Here is a 21328-nt window from a genome sequence, read left to right as displayed (position 1 = left end):
CCTAAAATGAGGCCTCCAGACCTGTACGCAGTACTCAAGGCGTGGCCTGACCATTGCCTTATACAGAGGGACAATCACCTCCTTTTCCCTGCTAGCAAAATTCCTATATATCATTGACAAAACCCCATGACCCGCCCTAGCAGCCTGTCTGCACTGCTCAGAAAACTTCATATCTGACTGCACAATTACTCCCAGGTCTTTTTCATTTTCTACCACCTTAAGTGTAGTACCACACAGTTGGTACGTTTCTCTGGGGTTACTTCTACCCATATGCAGTACTTTGCATTTGTCAAGGTTGAACTTCAGTTGCCACTTCTTAGCCCATCTGCCCAAATTATCTAGATCCTGTTGCAGTAGCACACTGCCATTACTGTCATTAACAACCCTGCCAACCTTTGTCATCTGCAAACTTCGACATTAAGCCTGATATACCTTCATCAATATCATTGATAAATACACAAAACAGTGGACCCAACACTGAACCCTGTGGGACTCCACTAATAACATTAGTCCACGAAGAGCAGCACCCATTGATTACCACCCTCTGTCTTCTCCCACTTAACCATCCTTTTATCCATTGTAGCAACTTACCCTTAATACCATTCTGCTCCAATTTGTACAGTAGTCTTCCATGCGCAACAGTGTCAAAAGCTTTCCCTAAATCCAAGTATATGATATCAAAATTATTTTTTGCATCCAGTTCCTTTGTGACCACATCATAATAACCAATCAAATTTGTCAGACAAGACTTTCCCTTAACAAACCCATGCTGTGTTTGAATTATTGCTGCAGTCTTGTCTAGATGATCCTGCAATGCATCTTTAACCAGTGACTCCATTATTTTACCCGGAACAGAAGTTAAACTAACTGGTCTGTAATTACTCGTGTCACCCTTCGATCCACCTTTGTGAATTGGGGACACATTTGCACATCTCCAGTCCGTGGGAACCTCCCCTGAGTCCAAGGATGCTCTCATAATTATGGCTAAGGGTTTGCTTAGTTGCTTTGCCGTCTCCTTTAAAATAACTGGATAGATCCCATCCACCTTTGTGAATTGGGGACACATTTGCACATTCCCAGATATGTGAACAGTATTCCGTGGCAAGGCAGAATTAAGATTTGTACAGAGTGACTAGCTATTTAGAGAAAAAGTAACTGGAGAAAAAAAAGGAAAATCCAATGGTGATGTGCTTATGCCAAGGGAGATTAGAAGTTAGAGTAATTCCTAATTAGAAATGGAATCTTGTCTTGGAAAATAAGAATAGGAGCAGTAGATTCTTTCTTGCAAGTAACAAGAATTTTAGGATTGAAGTTATTAGCATTAGTAGAGGCATATGATGCAAGAAAGCAAGCTTATGCAGCATTAGCCAAAAAAAAAAAAAAAAAAAAAAAACAACTTCCACTTCACCCCTCCGTTTGTTCGAAATACCTGTCCAGCTGAGCCTTAAATTTATTTAGGCTATCAACTTCCACGACAAGGGATGGAAGTCTGTTCCACCAACCAACTACCTGCTGGCTAAAGGCAAATTTCCACATGTCTATCCTACATCTGTCTTTCCTCAAATTGAATTTATGCCCTCTCAGGTGATTATTTTGAGCAAGAGGAAGAATCCCATCAGCATTGAGCATGCTCAAACCATTCAAGGCTTTATACACCTCTATCAGATCACCTCGCTGGTGCCTAGTCTCCAGACACTGTAATTTGCAAAACTTAAGCCTTTCTTCGTAAGAGTACCCCTTTGTTCCATTCACTAATCTTGCTGCCCTTCTCTGTACTCATTCCAGCAGCTCTACATTCTTCTTGAAATGAGGCCTCCATACCTGTATACAGTACTCAGAGTGTGGCCTGACCACTGCCTTATACAAGGGAATAATCAACTCCTTATCCCTGCTAGAAAAATTCCTGTATATCATTGACAAGACACCATGAGCTACTCTTGCAGCCCATCTACACTGCTCAGAGAACTTCATATCTGCCTGCACAATTACCTCCAGGTCCTTTTCATTCTCTACCACTGTCAGTGTAGTACCACAGAGTTGATACGTTGCTCTGGGGTTGCTGTTTGACAAATGTAAAGTACTACATATGGTAATGTTAAACTTTATTTGCCACCTCTTAGCCCATCTGCTCAACCTTTCCAGATCCTGTTGCAGCAGCATAGTGTCAGTAGTGTCCTTGACAACCCTGCCAACTTTGTGTCGTCTGCAAACTTGGCCATTAAGCTTGATATACCATCATCAATATCATTTATAAATACAGAAAACAATAATGGACCCAACACTAAACCCTGAGGGACACTCCACTAATAACATTAGTCCACGATGAGCAGTGTCCATTGATTACCACTCTCTGTCTTCTCCCCCTCAACCACCCCTTTATCCATAGCAGCAATTTGCTTCCAATGCCACACTGCTCCAATTTGTGCAGCAGTCTTCCATGTGCAACCGTATCAAAAGCCTTTCTAAGATCCAAGTATATAATATCAAAGTTATTCCCTGCATCCATATCTTTTGTGACTGCATCATAGTATACAATCAAATTGGTCAGGCAAGACCTCCCCCTTAACAAAACCATGCTGTGTCCGAGCTATAACTGAAGTCTTGTCTAGATGATCCTGCAGTGCTTCTTTAACCAGTGCCTCCATTAATTTTCCGGGAACAGAAGTTAAACTCACAGGTCTATAATTACTTGTGTCGGCCTTTGATCCTCCTTTGTGAATTGGGGTCACGTTTGCACATCTCCAGTAGGTGGGGTACCTCCCCTGAGTCCAACGAGGTCTCATAATTATGGCTAAGGGTTTGCTTACTTCCTTTGATGCCTCCTTTAATATAACTAGATAGCTCCCATCCACCCCAGATGCCTTTCTTGTGTTTATCTTCAACAATTTCTCCTCCACTTTACTCTCAGTTATTACAAGATTCTCTAGCTTACTGCCAGAGTTGAATACACCTCTGGCATTCCCCTCGCTGAATAACTCCTCATTTGTGAATGTCGATGCAAAATATTAATTTAGTTTGTTAGCTACTAGAGCAGGATCATCAACAGTTGACCAATCGATATCAAGTGGACCAATCTGATTCATCCCATTCCTTCTAGAGTTTACATAAGTAAAGAACTCTTTGCTGTTTTTCTTTGCATCCCTTGCCAAAGATTTCTCGTAATCTGCCTTTGCCTGCATAACGTCCTTTGTAACTTGATTACAGACCAACTTATATCTATATTAGGCCTCTGTGTCCCATGTTAATTTATATGTATCCCATGCATTTTTCTTCTCTGCCATATGTCTCATTAGTTCATTTGACATACATTTAGGCCTAAACCTTGAACAATATTTCTTAGTTGGTATGTAAAGCCTAGTAGCTTCCAAGATGTTCTTTGAATGCTTCCCATTTTGAATTTGCTGTTGGTAACATCTTCAGTTGGTACCACCGTATAGAATTTAAATACTGTCTCAGACCATCGTAGTCGCCTTTACGAAAGCAATAACCCTTCCCTTTATCCCTGATGGTAGTTACCTCTTTGAGTAAATCACACTATGATCACTGCCACCTAGTGGTTCCTTTATCTGCAGATTCTTAATGCATGAAGAATCACTACTGATAATCAAATCAAGAGTATTACTCCCTCTAGTTGACTCCCGAACATGCTGATGTAGAAAACAATCATCCAATAAATCCACAAAAGCCCTGCTAGTGTGTGAGTGACCAACCCACAAATTCCTGTCAGTATCTGGGAAATTAAAATCTCCCATTATAAGACTCTCTGATGTACCGGCCCACTCTATTTCCCTGTACAATTTCTTATTATACTCATCAGAGTCATTAGGCGTATAGCACACTCCGACTCTCAATTTTGATCTGCCAATGCTTATGTCACACCAAACTGTGTCGACTGGCTTCACTTCCTTGGATTTTATGTGTTTCTTAACTAACAGCATTAACCCATTCTCCCTTCCAATCCTGTCTATCCTTTCTGTAGATGTTGTACTCCCCAAATTCCAGTTCTGCATTCCTTATATCTGTGTGACACTACATCTCTGATATCCCAACAATATCTGCCTTTGATGCTTTGAGCAATACCTCAAATTCATCAAATTTATTTACCAAACTCCTAGCATTGGTGTACACGCAAGTATACATGCACCTGTTTCTATCCTTAGCTACCCTAACACAACCCATGTGTTTACTTGTACCGCAATGACTCCCAGCAGTCTCTGAAATATCCTGCATCTTGTTTTTCAGTTTTTATATTTTTTTAAGTGCATGTTTTGTTTGCCCTTTGCTCCATTGCAGAATTACCTGGAGACTGGCATTTAAGGAATTGATGATGGACATTTCTAGTATCAAACTTTCACTCAGACACTGCATTGTTTACACAGGTGACTCTGGCTTTAACTCACATTTACAAAACTTGACCTGTGATGGTAGGTATGTTTTATTACAGACAGACAGACAGACAGAGAGAGAGAGAGAGAGAGAGAGAGAGAGAGAGAGAGAGAGAGAGAGAGAGAGAGAGAGAGAGAGAGAACAACAACAATTTAACATTTATAAGACATTCTCATCCGTCACCATTTACACACACTTATCTCACTCAGTACAGTATCTTGCTAGGCAATTACATTTTATAAGGTGTTTTTTTTTTTTTTTTTTTTTTGCAGGTTCAGTGGACTTATTTCCCACCTAGCACAGAACACACATAATATGCATATTAATACCTACCTTCCCTCATACACACTTCTACCCACATACACAGATACACACACACAATCTCATACAAAGGCTTGTTTTTGCACACATATGAACCCTCATGTACACATTCATATATGCACAATTATACATATACAACAATACTTATTTATACCCAGTAATGATACACATATAAATTTAAAGCACATATAACAAATATTCAAAATAAAACTACACATGAAAAAACAGTTTTACACATAATGTAAATCATAAATTTAGCATTATAAATATCCTTAATAGTTTTTAATTACATGAATGAAAGACACAGAAGGTAAGTCAAATTTAACATAAAATATCACTGGGGGGGGGAACACATTCTAGCAGGCCTGTCAGATTTGGGTATGGTCACATTCAGGTGCAGATAGTTGTCTAGGTGGGGGGGGGGGGATGTCACAGATTGGATAGTTGTAGCATGGTTGCTTCTCCTCGTCTCAAAAACTTTCTGAAGAAACTCAGAGAAGATAATGTAATCTGTCTCTTTGGAGATGTACAGGACAAATCACGGTCATAAGTCTGCATCTGTGGAGATGGTAATTGGGGCAGTCATAAAGGACATGGGCCCAATCCTTATCAGCTCCACAGATGCATATTGTACCCTGGGTAAGACCCAGTTGAGTCCAGAGACAAAGCAGAGAGGTGGTTCGGGAGGAGGCAAACTAGGGCTACCCATGACAGGTACCTCCTAGTGACTTCCCCTTTTGGTGTCTCTCCCTAGTATTCTGCCATTGCTGGTAAAGAATAGGTCTCTCTTCCTTTCTTGCTTTACATCTGTCGTAAGATCGAGTGTTATTCCCAAGATGTTGGTGGGATTGTCTCTTTATTCTGTACTTCAGGCCTTTTCTTATGACTTCCAGGTCTAAGGACAATGTACCTGCCAGAACCTCCAGAGTAGGTGTACTAACTGGGCAGCATGACCTTGTGGTGATTAGTAAGATGATTCTTTGGATAGAATCTAGTTTCTTTTTATCTTTGTTTAGGATGGCTCTATAAAACCATATGCCTACACCACAGGTAATGACTGGGAGGAACACTGCCTTATAAATAAGAGTTTAAGCAAGAGGTTTCCTCTTCAAGCCCCAATCAGTACAGCTGATTATAGCTATCATTCCAGCATAGTTTCTTATTTTTTTCACTAACTGCAATAAATGTGGGTAGAAAGTTAAGTTGTTTTCAAAGATTATGCCAAGATATTTTATTTCACTTACAAGGGCTATTATTTTTCCTGCAATTTTAATTTGCGGGAGCTTGTTTATATTTAAATTACCTTTTAACAGAATTGATTTTGTTTTGACATTAGATATAATTAGTTAAGAATTAGCATCATTTTAATATATCTCATATTATGAATACCTTCACAACGAGTTTAGCATTAGTAGAGGCATTTGATGCAAGAAAGCAAGCTTATGCAGCATCAGCCAAAAAAAAAAAAAAAAACCCACTTCCACTTCACCCCTCTGTTCGTTCAAAATACCTGTCCAGCTGAGCCTTAAACTTATTTAGGCTATCAACCTCCACCACAAGGGATGGAAGTCTGTTCCACCAACCAACCACCCGCTGGCTAAAGGCAAATTTCCGCACATCTATCCTACATCTGTATTTCCTCAATTTGAATTTATGCCCTCTCAGGTGATTTTTCTGAGCTAGAGGAAGAATCCCATCAGCATTGAGCATGCTTAAACCATTCAAGGCTTTATACACCTCTATCAGATCACCTCGCTGGTGCCTAGTCTCCAGACACTGTAATTTGCAAAACTTAAGCCTTTCTTCGTAAGAGCACCCCTTTGTTCCATTCACTAATCTTGTTGCCCTTCTCTGTACTCGTTCCAGCAGCTCTACATCCTTCTTGAAATGAGGCCTCCAGACCTGTATACAGTACTCAAGGTGTGGCCTTGATGCCACACCTTGAGTACTGTATACATGATGAAATGAGGCCTCCAGACCTGTATACAGTACTCTAGGTGTGGCCTGACCATTGCCTTATACAATGGAATAATCACCTCCTTATCCCTGCTGGAAAAATTCCTGTATATCATTGACAATACTCCATGAGCTACTCTTGCAGCCCGTCTGCACTGCTCAGAGAACTTCATATCGGCCTGCACAACCACCCCCAAGTCCCTTTCATTCTCTACCACTGTCAGTGTAGTACCACAGAGTTGATATGTTGCTCTGGAGTTGCTGTTTCCCATGTGTAGTACTTTACATTTGTCAATGTTAAACTTCATTTGCCACCTCTCAGCCCATCTGCTCAACCTTTCCAGATCCTGTTGCAGCAGCATAGTGTCAGTAGTGTCCTTGACAACCCTGCCAACCTTTGTATCATCTGCAAACTTGGACATTAAGCTTGATATACCATCATCAATATCATTTATAAATACAGAAAACAATGGACACAACAATGAGCCCTGAGGGACTCCACTAATAACATTAGTCCACGATGAGCAGTGTCCATTGATTACCACTCTCTGTCTTCTCCCCCTCAACCACCCCTTTATCCATAGCAGCAATTTGCCTCCAATGTCGCACTGCTCCAATTTGTGTAGCAGTCTTCCATATGCAACAGTATCAAAAGCCTTTCTAAGATCCAAGTATATAATATCAAAGTTATTCCCTGCATCCACTTCTTTTGTGACTGCATCATAGTATCCAATCAAGTTGGTCAGGCAAGACTTCCCCTTAACAAAACCATGCTGTGTTTGAGCTATAACTGAAGTCTTGTCTAAATGATCCTGCAGTGCTTCTTTAACCAGTGCCTCCATTAATTTTCCTGGAACAGAAGTTAAGCTCACAGGTCTCTAATTACTTGTGTCAGCCTTTGATCCTCCTTTGTGAATTGGGGTCACATTTGCACATTTCCAGTCTATGGGTACCTCCCCTGAGTCCAAGGAAGCTCTCATAATTATGGCTAAGGGTTTGCTTACTTCCTTTGCTGCCTCCTTTAATATAACTGGATAGATCCCATCCACCCCGGGTGCCTTTCTTGTGTTTATCTTCAAGTTTCTCCTCCACTTTACTCCCAGTTATTTCAAGATTCTGTAGCTTACTGCTAGAGTTGAATACACCTCTGGCATTCCCCCTGCTGAATAACTCCTCATGTGTGAATGTCGATGCAAAATATTCATTTAGTTTGTTAGCTACCTGAGCAGGATCATCAACAGTTGACCCATCAATATCAAGTGGACCAATCTGATTCATCCCCTTCCTTCTAGAGTTTACATAAGTAAAGAACTCTTTGCTGTTTTTCTTTGCATCCCTTGCCAAGGATTTCTCGTAATCTGCCTTCGCCTGGCTAACCTCCGTTGTAACTTGGTTGCATATCAACTTGTATCTATCATAGGCTTCTGTGTCATGTGTTAATTTGTAAGTATCCCATGCATTTTTCTTCTCTGCCATATGCCTCATTAGTTCATCTGACATCCATTTTGGCCTAAACCTTGAACAATATTTCTTAGTTGGTATGTAAAGCCTAGTAGCTTCCAAGATAAGTTCTTTGAATGCTTCCCATTTTGAATTTGCTGTTGGTAACATCATCAGTTGGTCCCACTGTATAGAATTTAAATACTGTCTCAGTCCATCGTAGTCGCCTTTACGGAAGCAATAACCCTTCCCTTTACCCCTAATGGTAGTTACCTCTTTGAGTAAATCCCACTTCAGCACACTGTGATCACTGCCACCTAGTGGTTCATTTACCTGCAGATTCTTAATGCATGAAGAATCACTTCTGATAATCAAATCAAGAGTATTACTCCCTCTAGTTGCCTCCCGAACATGCTGATGTAGAAAACAATCATCCAATAAATCCACAAAAGCCCTGCTAGTGTGTGAGTAACCAGCCCCCAAATTCCAGTCAATATCTGGGAAATTAAAATCTCCCATTATAAGACTCTCTGATTTACTGGCCCACTCTATTTCCCTGTACAGTTCCTTATTATACTCGTCAGAGTCATTAGGCCTATAGCACACTCCTACTCTCAATTTTGATCTCCCAATGCTTATGTCACACCAAACTGACTCAACACTGCACTGTCCGGCGATGTCGACTGGCTTCACTTCCTTGGTTTTTATGTTTCTTAACTAATAGCATAACCCCTCTCCCCTTCCTATCCTGTCTATCCTTTCTGTAGACGTTGTACTCCCCAAATTGCAGTTCTGCATCCCTTATATCTGTGTGACACCACGTCTATGATATCCCAACAATATCTGCCTTTGATGTTTTGAGCAATACCTCAAATTCATCAAATTTATTTACTAAACTCCTAGCATTGGTGTACACGCAAGTATACCTGCACCTGTTTCTATTCTTAGCTACCCTAACACAACCCATGTGTTTACTTGTACCGCAATGGCTCCCAGCAGTCTCTGAAATACCATGCATCTTGTTTTTCAGGCTTCTGCTCATTCTAATAGAAGCAGTGCAAGAATCTCTTTCACCTCTGCCAGTGGTTACTGTAAATCTATTGGTCTTTGTCTCTCCCCAAGCTAGCAGTTTTCCGACCCACCTAACACTGCCTCGATAGCATCAGCAAATATTTTTGCACCCTTTCTATTTAAGTGTATCCCATTAAGAGTTACCATGATATTGCACTACCTCGAATAAGTAACGCTTCACCAATGGAGAAGACCACTGTTACTTATTCTCAGCAGATATCAATGCCCAGATGGCGCCATTTTGAAGCTTGTTGGCTTCTCATTGGTGGGTGGGCAGGTACCCTGGTGTTGCAGTGATGACAACTCAGTTATATGAGCGATGCCTAATGGCGTGCAAGTAATGTAAATTACAAAGTATTTTAGGGCAAAAGGCCTCAAAGTTATGAAGAAGTTAACACGCACAAGTTAGTGTAAATACATCATGTCTGTATGTAGCCAACTAGTAATTAAGAATTTGGCATCATTTTAGTATATCTCATATTGTGAATACCTTCGCGAGTTACCACGATATTGAACTACCTTGAATAAGTAACATTTCATCAATAGAGAAGATTACCGTTACTTATTCTCTACAATGTGAGATATACTAAAATGCCAATTCTTAATTACTTAGTAGTTGATTATGTACAGACGTGATGTACTTACACCAACTTGTGCATAAATTGACTTCTTTGTAACCTGAGGCCTTTAGCCCTAAAATACTTTCTAATATAATTAGTTTGAGTATTTGCCAAATGCTAGAGGCAGATACTAGGTTTGCATTCTGTTCAAGAACAGCCTGGGCGTTGGCCTTTACGATCAGGACAAGGTCATCTGTGAAGGTGACTCTGTCAGTTGGGCCACTATCCATCCCTAGGAATTCATTGAGTATCAGGTTCCAAAAACAGGAACCCAGCACTGAACGCTGGGACATCCTTTTGTCACACTTCTGGTGATGCACTGGTATCTTGTTCTGACTGAGACCTGTCTGTTCCTGAGGTAATCTTGTATTAGTTGATACAGGTTCTGTGGTATTCCAGCATCCCCCTCCACACAGTCTGTGAAGTATGCTGGGCCACCACAGTGCATCAATTGCCCCTGCAAATTTCTTCTTCTGCTGTGTTTGCTGAGTTAACTAGGTATTCATTGCATCTTCTGTTGAGCAACCCTGTTTAAAGCCATACTGCTTTTCTGACTGTAAATTAGCATTGAGGTAGTGAGTTTGTAGTCTAAGTAGTATAAGTCTTTCCATTACCTTGTCCAATAAGGCAATGGGCCTATGATTTTGGGTCTATTGGTGATTTTCCTGGATTTTTTAATATTAATCTAATATTTGCCTGATTCCACAGGATGGGAAAGATTTCCTTTTGTAGAAAATTATTATACAAATGCAATAGATAGTGTGGGTAGCTTTTAGCTAACTCTTTTACCATTTAGAAATTTCGATTAAATCATTACCTGGACATTTGTTATTCAGTGCTATGGAGAGTTCCTCCAAGGTGAGGAGGGGTCTCAGTCTCCAAATTTGAACTGTCACCCCTGTATTTATTTATTTTTTTTGGGTCCCATCCTGGTAAGTAAGCTCAGACGACACTAGGGTTTACTCTGCCAGAGCTTGAGTCCTTCTTTGTGACCTGGCACCCCATGCTCAGGATGGAAACTAGGGGTTGGTGGTGTTTCACAGGCCTCCAGGCTGTTGCCAGATGAACAACATAACATAACCTAATGCTACACTACACAAACCACATAATATACACACTATCTGACCTTCACAGAGCTTGTATTGTCACAAAGTCATGATGTGGAGTTGGAGGAAACTCCTGGTGCCACATAACCTACAAAATTATGTTCTGTCAGCCATTCCACATTTTTCATCTGTCAGCTCTCACAAGGCAGGACAAGCTATGTTCACCGCAATCACCGATAAGGCATGGTTGTCTAGGAACTGCTCTGTGCACTATCCATCCACCATTAGAACACATTAGCTAGAGTATTCTGCAAAAGACCTACAAGATGAACTACAAGATTTGTAGTTCATCTAATACAGTCATCCTTCAACTGGTACCTGAAAATTAATCCTTTTTTTGAAGTTGTCAAATCACATCCTTTGCTCATGACAATCAAGAACTTCATACTGATCACATGCCACAAAGCTGCAGTATCACATTTATCAGTTCTCACTATAACATGTGTCACCAGGTGCCATCCCCCAAGGAATGCCACTCTATTCTCATAGGAACAGGAAATTTTGAAGTGTCTGGAATTTTGTCAGGATGTGAAAAGAGAAAGTACATGATGAGATCCTTGTCAATCAATTCAACCCTAGAGATTTTGCAAGGCTCTCTGGGTAGAATTTTTCTTAGCATGGTGTACTTGTTAATAGGGGTGGCCATTTTTACAGGGATGTAATACACTTAAATAGAAGGAGTGCAAGAATGTTTGCTGATGCTATTTCAGCAGCGTTGGGTTATGGGGACACTGATAGTTTGAGGGAGATACATATACTGCAACATGTTACAGACTAATAATTTAAAGGCAGCTGCAAGATGTAAAATTGATTCTTGCACCACTTTTAGGTTATGTACAGTCTTTAAAACAAGGAATAATGGATTATAGGGCCTGCTTGGGGTCTTCAAGGGAAAAGCAAATATATGTGCTGTCTTAGAGTTCATAAGAGCAAATAACAGGCAAACCCAGGGGCTCACATCTGGTGAGAATGGACTTGGCACACTCAGGGTCCTGAGCTGAATATCATCATCCTTCTCTTTCTTGGTGATTCCTCTCTCTCTCTCACACAGGGGTAACTTAGAAATTACTTTTTTTGGTTGGTGCAGCAAAAGCCTCAGGCTTCCTTGCACCATATGATTAATTATAATAATAATAATGTAGAAAACATGTACCACTCACACACAGAGGTACAGAAGTACAGTCCAAGTGTTATGATTTTGGTTGAGAAGCACACAATGTTTAGTCAATTTTATGGGACATAAGTATTGCAAAAAACAAAAATGAGAGTGGGAATATATTATAAAGGCCAGATGACTGTAATGAGTATAATGAACAACTATACAGACAAAACTGAATGGGCCAGTAAATCAGAATATTTTATAATGAGGGACTTTAAATTTTTGGACATTAACTAGAACTTGTTAGTCACTTGGATTTATTGGATGACTGCTGTCTATGACAGCATGTCAGAGAGGTAACAGGAGAAAGCAATACTCTTAATCTGATTATAGGCGCCTCCGTAGCCAGGTGGGAAGGAGCAGCAGTGCGTAGCACACGCTTCTTGATTAGACCGGGGTTCGAGCCCGTCACCACCAAATACGGAGGATGCGGAAAGGTCAAGGAATGACCACCGCATATCCCGGAGCAATATGGCCTTAGTTGCTAATGCTCCTAAAAAAAAAAAAAAAACCAACCAATAATCTGATTATAAGCAGATAGAAATTCTTAAAATTTACATATAAAGGTACCTACGCATGACATTGATCATAATATACTGATGTGAGATCTAATCAATTTAAATACTATAACTACTGTCAATGGTAAAGGAAAGGGATTTTGCTTTTGTAATGGCAACTGCAGTGGTCTTAGACAGTCTGTAAACTCTTTTCATTTGGACCAACTGATGATGAAATTTGGAAGTTGGCCCATCTTGGCCTTAACAAATTTTTCATAAATCCCAATTTTACGTGTAGAGGAGGTAACAGGATTTTTCTTGGCTCAACTAATGAATTTTAATGGACATTTTTTATTCCTGGATTGAGTGATTGCCTTGAAGGCTAGTCTTTTCTTGTGCAATGAGAAGACCATGCTCTACTGTCCCATTTACAAAGAAAACAGTAAAATTTTGTATTTCCCTGCTGCATTCTTAACAAGATGACAATAACTTTTAAGTCATTGCAAATCTGCCTTTAGTACTCCTTGTAGTTGATAGATTTAATAAGTAGTAGCCTCATGTTATCATACAATTCTTTCATATGAACTGCACAGCCTATTGGAATTGATGGTAGTACATTGCCATCATGCAGTAGCACTGTTTTTAAACTCAATTTAGAATAATCTATGAAAAGTCTCCCGTCTTTAGGGTTGTGGTCAATATTAAGTGAGTCAATATAATACACATTAAACCATTGATGTCAGTGCAGGCAAGAAGGTTATTTTCCATTATAAAAAAAAAAAAAAAAAAAAGGAGTTAAATCCCTTTGATAGCACTGGTATACAGACACTAGCATTACCTTGAAGAAGATTCCACTGTTGCAGTCTTGAGCCTACAAGTTCTGTCTTACTACTTGGAAAATAAATACCTCTGATAAGATCATTAAATTTATTTTGTATAATTTTGTGTGGCTCTGCAGACAACACATATAAAGATACAAATTTAAATTAATAATACAGAAGAATATTATGTAGATTATGAATCCTACTACAAATAATGATAAATGTCATTATTTATAATTGGATTCATAACTTATGTAATAATCCTTGCCTTTGTAGATGTTAAGCAGAGTGGTTATCATAAATACAGTATTCTCATGGTATTGAAATATTATAGAAATTGGGTTTCCTAATTTTTTTTCTCCTTCATAAAAATGTTTCAATATCTCTGATGAACTTAGTAACATATGCTAACATAGATATATTACATAAAAAAAAAAAAAAAAAATTATTTAACTGACCTTTCACTCCAAGTTCTGCAGCAAATTTTTTCATATTCTGGTGATCATTAAGAACAATAAATTTCCACAAGTTACATAATGAAATTCGATAATTTTCTGGAATTATTTCATATAACCCATGATCCAACAACACTAACTGTGCTTTACTATCTTTTCCTTTTCTAACAAAAACTGAAAATGGAAAGGAAAAAAAAAAAGTACATGAATCATTTCATTTAATTAAACAGCAGTATAACTTTTCTACTATTCAGAATATTTAGCTAATAATTAGCAGAAGATATATTACTTTTTTTACTTTATTTTGATAAATGACACAACCTGTTAATAACTTTCACTTTATGAACGTGAAGACATCGCTCATAATATTTGTTGTTCACATGTTTGATTATTACAATATACATCTACAACAGCAGTTCCCAACACCTTTTTTTGAGAATGTGACCAATTCTGAAAATCCATTAGGGCTTCATGACCCAAGTACAGTAAATTCAAACCTGGGAAACTGGGGGAGGGGTCCTCCAGTGGGTAGGTTTTTTGAAAATAATGATGTCAAATAAAGGCTATTTCCATATTACAAAAAAAAAAAAAAAAAGGGAAAAAATCCAACTCTTCTTGGATCACATATAGAATTTAAATGACATTGCAATTTATTTGATTTCAGCAATTCATTGGAAATAACTTCTATGCATATGAAATATTGTGGTCTTTTGTCTCTTATAACCCCAGGGGCTCACATCTGGTGAGTATGGGCTTGGCACACTCAGGGTCCTGAGCTGGATATCATCATTCTTCTCTTTCTTGGTGATTCCTTTCTACTTCTTACTCTCTCTCTCTCTCTCAGGGTAACTCAGGAATTTTTTTTATTTTGGCTGGTGCAGCATAAGCCTCAGGCTTCCTTGCACCATATGGCTAATAATAATAATATGTTTGTCAACGTACCTCCTTTTCACCAAAGTAATTTTTCAAAAAAAAAAGGAAAAATAAAATTTACACTATGTTCCTGTGCTAATAAAAAAAAAACAAACAAACAAACAAAAAAAAAAACATTAGCAGTACCAAATGATGCAAGAAAGCAAGCTTATGCAGCATCAGCAAAAAAAAAAAAAAAAAAGATGGAAGTTTGTTCCAGCAATCAACCACCCACTGGCTAAAGGTAAACTTCCACACATCTATTCTGCCAAGGTTCTCCTTCAATTTGAATTTGTGTCCCCTCGTGTGTGGTCTAAGCAAGAGGAAGAATCCCATCAGCGTTGACCTTGCTCAATCCATTCAAAGCCTAAAACACTTCAGTCAAATTACCTCACAGGTTCCTAGTCTCAAGATGCTGCAGTTTGTAGAACTGAAGCCTTTCTTGGTAAGAGCACCCTTTTGTTCCACTCACCAATCCTGTTGCTATTCTCTGTACTTGTTTCAGTAGCCCCACATCCTTCCTAAAATGAGGCCTTAAGATCTGTATGTGATACTCAAGATGTGGCCTAACCAATGCTTTATACAATGCTTAGGTCACATCTCAATTATACAATAGGATAATCACTTCCTTATCAATGCTAGCAAAATTCCTTTAAATCATTGACAAAACCACACAAGCTGTCCTGGCAGCCGGTCTGCATTATTACTCAGAGAACTTTATATTTGACTTCACAATTATCTCCTCACTCAGGTTTTTTTTCATTTTCCACTACCCTCAGTGTAGTACCACAGAGCTAGTACATTACTCTCGGGTTACTGCTATCCATATGCATTTCTCAACCCATCTGCTTAACTTTTCTAGATCCTGTTGCAGTAGTATACTGTTATTAATCACCCTTTCAACCTTTGCATCATCTGCAAACTTGGACATTCTTGTCTGCATATCAGGCGAACAAACTGAAGGTGGAAAACAAAGTGTTAAAATCCAGAGTTGAGGCTTTAAACCCTGAAAAGGAAGCATATAAAAGCATAAATGTACAAACTTATGCACAGGCTGTTGGAACTGCCACAAACAAAGATCAGACTCAACCTCCCAAAAAGGATGCAAATGTAATAATATTAAAGGCTACTGGCGCACTATGGTCATAGTTGCCGATGCGCCCAATAAATCCCGAAACAAACAAACAAAACAAACAATTAAAGGCTACAGAGAAATCCTCATTAAAAAGTAGTGAAGAAGTCAAAGAAACAGTACTGACTAAATTGAAACCTCACCTGAAGGAAGTGAAAGTTAATAGCCTTAGGAAAACCAGAAACAATGGTGTCTGATTGAAGCAGCCACTAAAGAGGATATAGAAACTATACAGGGACATCCCGAAATCTAAAAACTAGGATTACAAGCTGAAAAGTCAAAGGGTAGAAACCCAAATATCATTATCTTTGACATGCCTAAGACCAGCCCCATGAGAGAAGTCATGATGGACTTTTATTATAAAAATTTCATTGAGCAATTAACTTTAGATGAAATGGCTAAGGAATTCCAAATCAAACATGGAACAACAAATAAAAAAAATGGTCAATTAAATGCCATTGTGGAACTTTCTCCAAGGGCATGGACAGTCTTAAAAAATCAACAGAGAATCTATACTGGCAGGAACAGCCATAGATACAGGGAATATTTTCCAGATACAAATTTTACCACTGCCACAGATTTGGTCATACAGCCAGGCAGTGCCATAAAAAATTTTGTTAGCATTCCATTACCAAATATTGTTAGAATAAAAAATATATTAAATTCCATACAGAGGGTGATGTAATTAGCAATTAATCAAGTATGTAGGACAGTTTCAACGAATGCCTTTCAGGTGATACCTGGGGTATTACCCCTGGATTTGCATATGATATATAGAGAGACGGTGTATCATTTAAAGAAGGGTAGGGAAGTTAGCTTTATGGGAATAACTTCTAATACATCTGTTAATATGAAAATTGAGACAAAAAGAATTTTAAATGAATTATATAATATATGGCAATGTAGGTGGAACGACAGTACAACTGGTCTAGTCACCAAATACTTTTTGCCAGATGTTCGCTATTTGTCATTAAACAAAAAATTAGATTGGTTTTTCCCAGCTATGACAGCTTCTTTTATATTGACAGGGCATGGATCATTAAAGGCAAAACTGTTTCAGTTGGGTATAGCGACAGATAGTTTTTGTATTTGTGGGATTGAAGAAGATTGGAAACATGTATTATTAGATTATAATCTGTATACTGAAGAAAGATCTCTGTTGTTTCAAACAGTTTTAATAAGTAATGTTAATGAATTACACTTGTTTGTCTCAGATAGAGACAGATTTAATGCTTTTCAACATTTTTGTCTTAGTGTCTTTAGAAAAAGACAATTGCTGAAAGCCACTCAGTAATATCTCACTCCTTTTTTTTTTTTCCCCCCTTCACCCTTAGTTTAGGTTTTAAATTTTTTTAAATTTATTTTTTCATTTTTCTCTTTTCACCCATAGTTGTTTTTAATATTACCATTTTTTTATATAGATATATTTTTAATTAATTAATTATTTATTTTATTTATATATATATATATATATATTTTTTTTTTTTTTTTTTTTTTTTTTGCTGGTACTCAGGATTGGGCACCCTGAGTATGGGATTTGCTGGCATCCACTGGTAGGGCACACCCGCTGGTGGATGCGGCACTTTGTGCTATAGCAGAAACTATTGGAGCAGGCCAGCTCCACATGTCATTGAATGTGTGCCGGGAATTGGCTGTCCAGGAGACAGCTGCTCCCTGGTGGAAAGATGGCCTGACATGGATAACACAATACTACAGTATTGTAGTGTGTGTTGATTCTTCCTTCACAGAGACATTAGATGGAGATAGGCACATGCCTGGGGGTCACCATAAATAGGGAACATACATACATACACACATGTACTTGCTACCTGGGAGGAGTCTAAAACACTAATGGAACTGATATTTCGGTGACATTCAAATCAAGCGGACCTAATTTTGGCAAAGTCCGGATGGTCTGTGACAGCCAAATCCTCTGCTTGCACCTTCACGATGGTGGAATTGTTAGTAATCATGGGTATAACCTCCATGCACAAGCACACTGTGGGTGACCACCCAAGTGTGAAACAACGTAAGCAGGGGTCGAGGTGTGACAAACACACCACATGGAGGAATGCCGCCCCACTGTGTTACCAGGCAATACCAGGTGGTAGATGAACCGGTGAAATATCACCACTCTGCTTATTGGAGGCTTGAAGTGGTGGAACCCATGTTTATTAATTCTTCTCCTACTTGATCATTCCCTTCTGACTCTCTCTCTCTCTCTCTCTCTCTCTCTCTCTCTCTCTCTCTCTCTCTCTCTCTCAGGGTAATTCAGATTTTTTTTTTTTTTTTTCTTCTGCTGGTGCAGCATAAGCTCCAGGCTTCCTTGCACCATATGGCTAATAATAATAATAATAATAATAATATTCTCCAGAATTAAGTTCCGGTCAACCCTTCCCCATCTCTTCCATCATGCAGTATGACTGATGACTTTTGAGGTTATGATGAACATCATGGCAAGATCCAATCTTCCTTACATTTCAAGGGTACAGCTCTAAAACGGTGTTCGCAGGCCAGCGGCTAGTTAGCACACTGGACCAAACCTATTGGTAATCCTTTAGGAGGCTTCTGGATCAGCTAGTGTATAATCTTGCTACCTCTACTCTGCCAGATAGTGACTGGAGGGAGTCCAGGTAGTGTGTATGCTTGGGGGTATTGTCTAGGCCACGTAATATCAAGGATCTGGGTATATTCTTACCATGTATACGCCATATCCAAAAATTTCATTACTTCATATAGCATGTTCCCCCCCCCCCACTTTTTCTTACTATTGAATACACCAGGAATTGCCAAACTAATAGAGTAAGCTTATCTGCGAAAAGATCTAAACCACCCAAACACTTACTAGTTCATTTCACAAAATATGTACTTTTTCTGAGAGATTCTCAGTTACCGGTTAATTCAACTACTGCTCATCTCAGATGCCCAAATTAATCGCTGTATGATACCTTTTGCCTCAAAGATAGTACTTGTGCATATGTCCTTTCCGATATTCCCTCTCAGAGAATTGGTAATTTGGAATCTCCTCTCTTCGATCTTGTCTGGCTTAAAATCTCTCTACCTCACTGTGTCAAATTCATCTGTTGTCTTTAACGTTCTCCCAACTCCACTAATTGCTTGGAGCTCTTTTGACTTATTCTCTTTGCAACTTGACTTTCTCCAGTCCAACTTTCCTAACAGTGAGGTAATTTTCCTTGGAGATATTAATGTTCACAACTCCATCTGGCTTCCGTTTTCTAGTCACACCGACCCAGCTGTTCGAGATGCTGAGGCTTTTCCAATTTCTAATGACCTTGCACAGATTGTTCATTTACCTACAAGAATACCGGGCAATCCTAACCATACAGCCAACACACTTGATCTTTTTCCCACAAACAACCCTTCTAAGTAAACAGTCGGAGTGAGAAGTCCATTAGGCACTTCAGATCACAACTTGGTGATTGTCTCTTCTCCAATGGAACCTTTATCTCATGGCTATTCCCAACCTCGTGTTGTTTGGCATTACAAGAATGCAAAATGGGATGACCTGCGAGACTTCTTTTCCTTGGTCGGACTATTGTTTCAAAACTTCTGATGTCAATGTTTGCTCAGATTGTGTCAGTGAAATTATTCTTGTAGGAATGGAATCCTTTATTCCACACTCCACTCTAAAATCTCGGTTTTCCAATAAATGTGCTAAGGCTGTTCAAGAGAAGAATGTTGCATATCGTGATTGGCTTGTTTCCAAATCTTCAACCTACACCAAAGCTTGCAACAATTGTAAAGCAGTCATTAATCAGTCCAAACTAGATTTTGAACAGGCTAAGAGTAGAAAGCATGCTTTTTGCCCTAATGGTAGCCAAGCATTCTGGTCTCTTGCCAAAGCTATTGGCCACAACTTTTACCCATCTCTGCTCCCACCTCTGTCAAAACCAGATGGTTCTGTTGTCACTTCAGCCAAGGATAAAGCTGACCTGCTAGCATTCCATTTCTCTTCCAACTCATGTATTAATGATCTTCGTAAAACACCTCCCACCATTCCCAACACGCTCCATTCAATGCCTCCTGCGATCTTCCATCAAAAGGATGTCAGAACGATTTTGACGAATCTTGATGATAAGAAAGCTCCAGGTCCTGACAGTATTTCTCCACTTGTTCTCAAAACCTGTGCTCCTGAACTTACTACTGTTCTTTGCTACCTTTTTTCACTTTCTTATTCCAAAGGTGTTTTTCCTTCTGCTTGGAAATTTGCTCATATCCAGCCAGTTCCTAAAAAGAGTGACAAGTCCCTCCCATCCAATTATCATCTCATTACAATTACTTCTACTCTTTCTAAAGTAATGGAGAAATCAATTAACCACCAAATTTAAACTACCTAGAAACCTACCTTCTGATCAATGATCTACTGGTGATATTCTGGCTTATGTTACCCATTTATGGAAAAATTCAATAGAAAAGTTTGGTAAAACACAAGCAAGTTGCTCTTGGCATCTCAAAGGCTTTCAATCGTGTTGGGCATAAAGGTCTTCTAAACAAGCTTCCATCTTATGGTTTGCCAACTGCTTCTTATAATTGGTTATCCAGTTTTCTCTATGATCGCTCACTGAGTATGATGGTAGATGGCTCTTGGTCTTCTAACTTCTCCACTAATGCTGGTGTACCCCAAGGTTCAGTTCTTTCCTGCACTCTTTTCCTCTTGTATATTAATGTATATTAATATTAATAACCTTCTAATATTAATGCATATTAATAACCTTCTGCCATTTGAAATACTATCCATAGTTTTGCCGATGACAGCACATTGCATTTCACTTTCCATTTTGAAACTCCAGATACACTCTCCAGATAATTTTCCAGTGGGGCAAAGACAACTTAGTTGATTTCAATCCTTCTAAAACTCATTCTTGTCTTATCTTATATCTCGCAAAAAGGATTCTTCTGCTCCTATGATTATCTTTGGTGACACTCCGATTTCTAGACAAAATGATATATCTCTTTTGGGGATTACTCTGACTTCTAATCTCTCTTGGCACAAGCATATTACAAATATTGCTTCCTCTGCATCTAAAAAAACTTGGTTTTCTCTTTCACTCTCGCTATTACTTCTCTTCCAAACAGCTGTTCACTCTGTACAAATCGCAAATCCGCCCTACCATGGAATATTGTTCCCACATCTGGGGCAGTGCCCCAAAACACCTCTCAGGCTTCTAGATTCCATTCAGAAGAGAGCAGTTAGGTTAATTAATGACTCCTCTCTAACAGAGTCTCTCCACTTGCTGTCTCATAGACATACTGTTTCTGCTGCAAGCCTTTTTTACAGATACTTCCATGGGCACTGTTCTTCTGAATTGGCTTCTATAATTCCCGTTCTCTCTATCAAAACAGTCCGAACACGTGCCAGCCAACATTCACTTACTGTCCAACTTCAAATTCACAGAACCAATTTTTCGTCTTCCTCGTTTATTCATTCAAG

The 21328-nt window shown here is 39.0% G+C and overlaps 1 protein-coding gene across 5 annotated transcripts in view; it reads right to left on the bottom strand.

Annotated features, from left to right (window-relative positions):
* The window catches only part of Adck5 (aarF domain containing kinase 5), a 322035-nt gene that overhangs the window by 88736 nt on the left and 211971 nt on the right, over positions 1-21328 (bottom strand). For all 5 annotated transcript variants that reach the window (XR_016547387.1, XM_090381279.1, XM_090381281.1 and 2 more), the window contains one exon: positions 13836-14006. Coding sequence is in view for 4 of the 5 variants with exons in the window: in XM_090381279.1 (XP_090237405.1) it covers positions 13836-14006 (171 nt within the window). In the remaining variant the exon portion in view is untranslated. The remainder of the gene's footprint in view (positions 1-13835; positions 14007-21328) is intronic.

The sequence above is a fragment of the Mastigoproctus giganteus genome, chromosome 9 (genome assembly GCF_048544385.1).
Source record: "Mastigoproctus giganteus isolate SK-2022 chromosome 9, ASM4854438v1, whole genome shotgun sequence".
In the NCBI taxonomy this organism is placed as follows: Eukaryota; Metazoa; Arthropoda; class Arachnida; order Uropygi; family Thelyphonidae; genus Mastigoproctus; species Mastigoproctus giganteus.
This window is presented reverse-complemented; position numbering and strand designations above follow the sequence as displayed.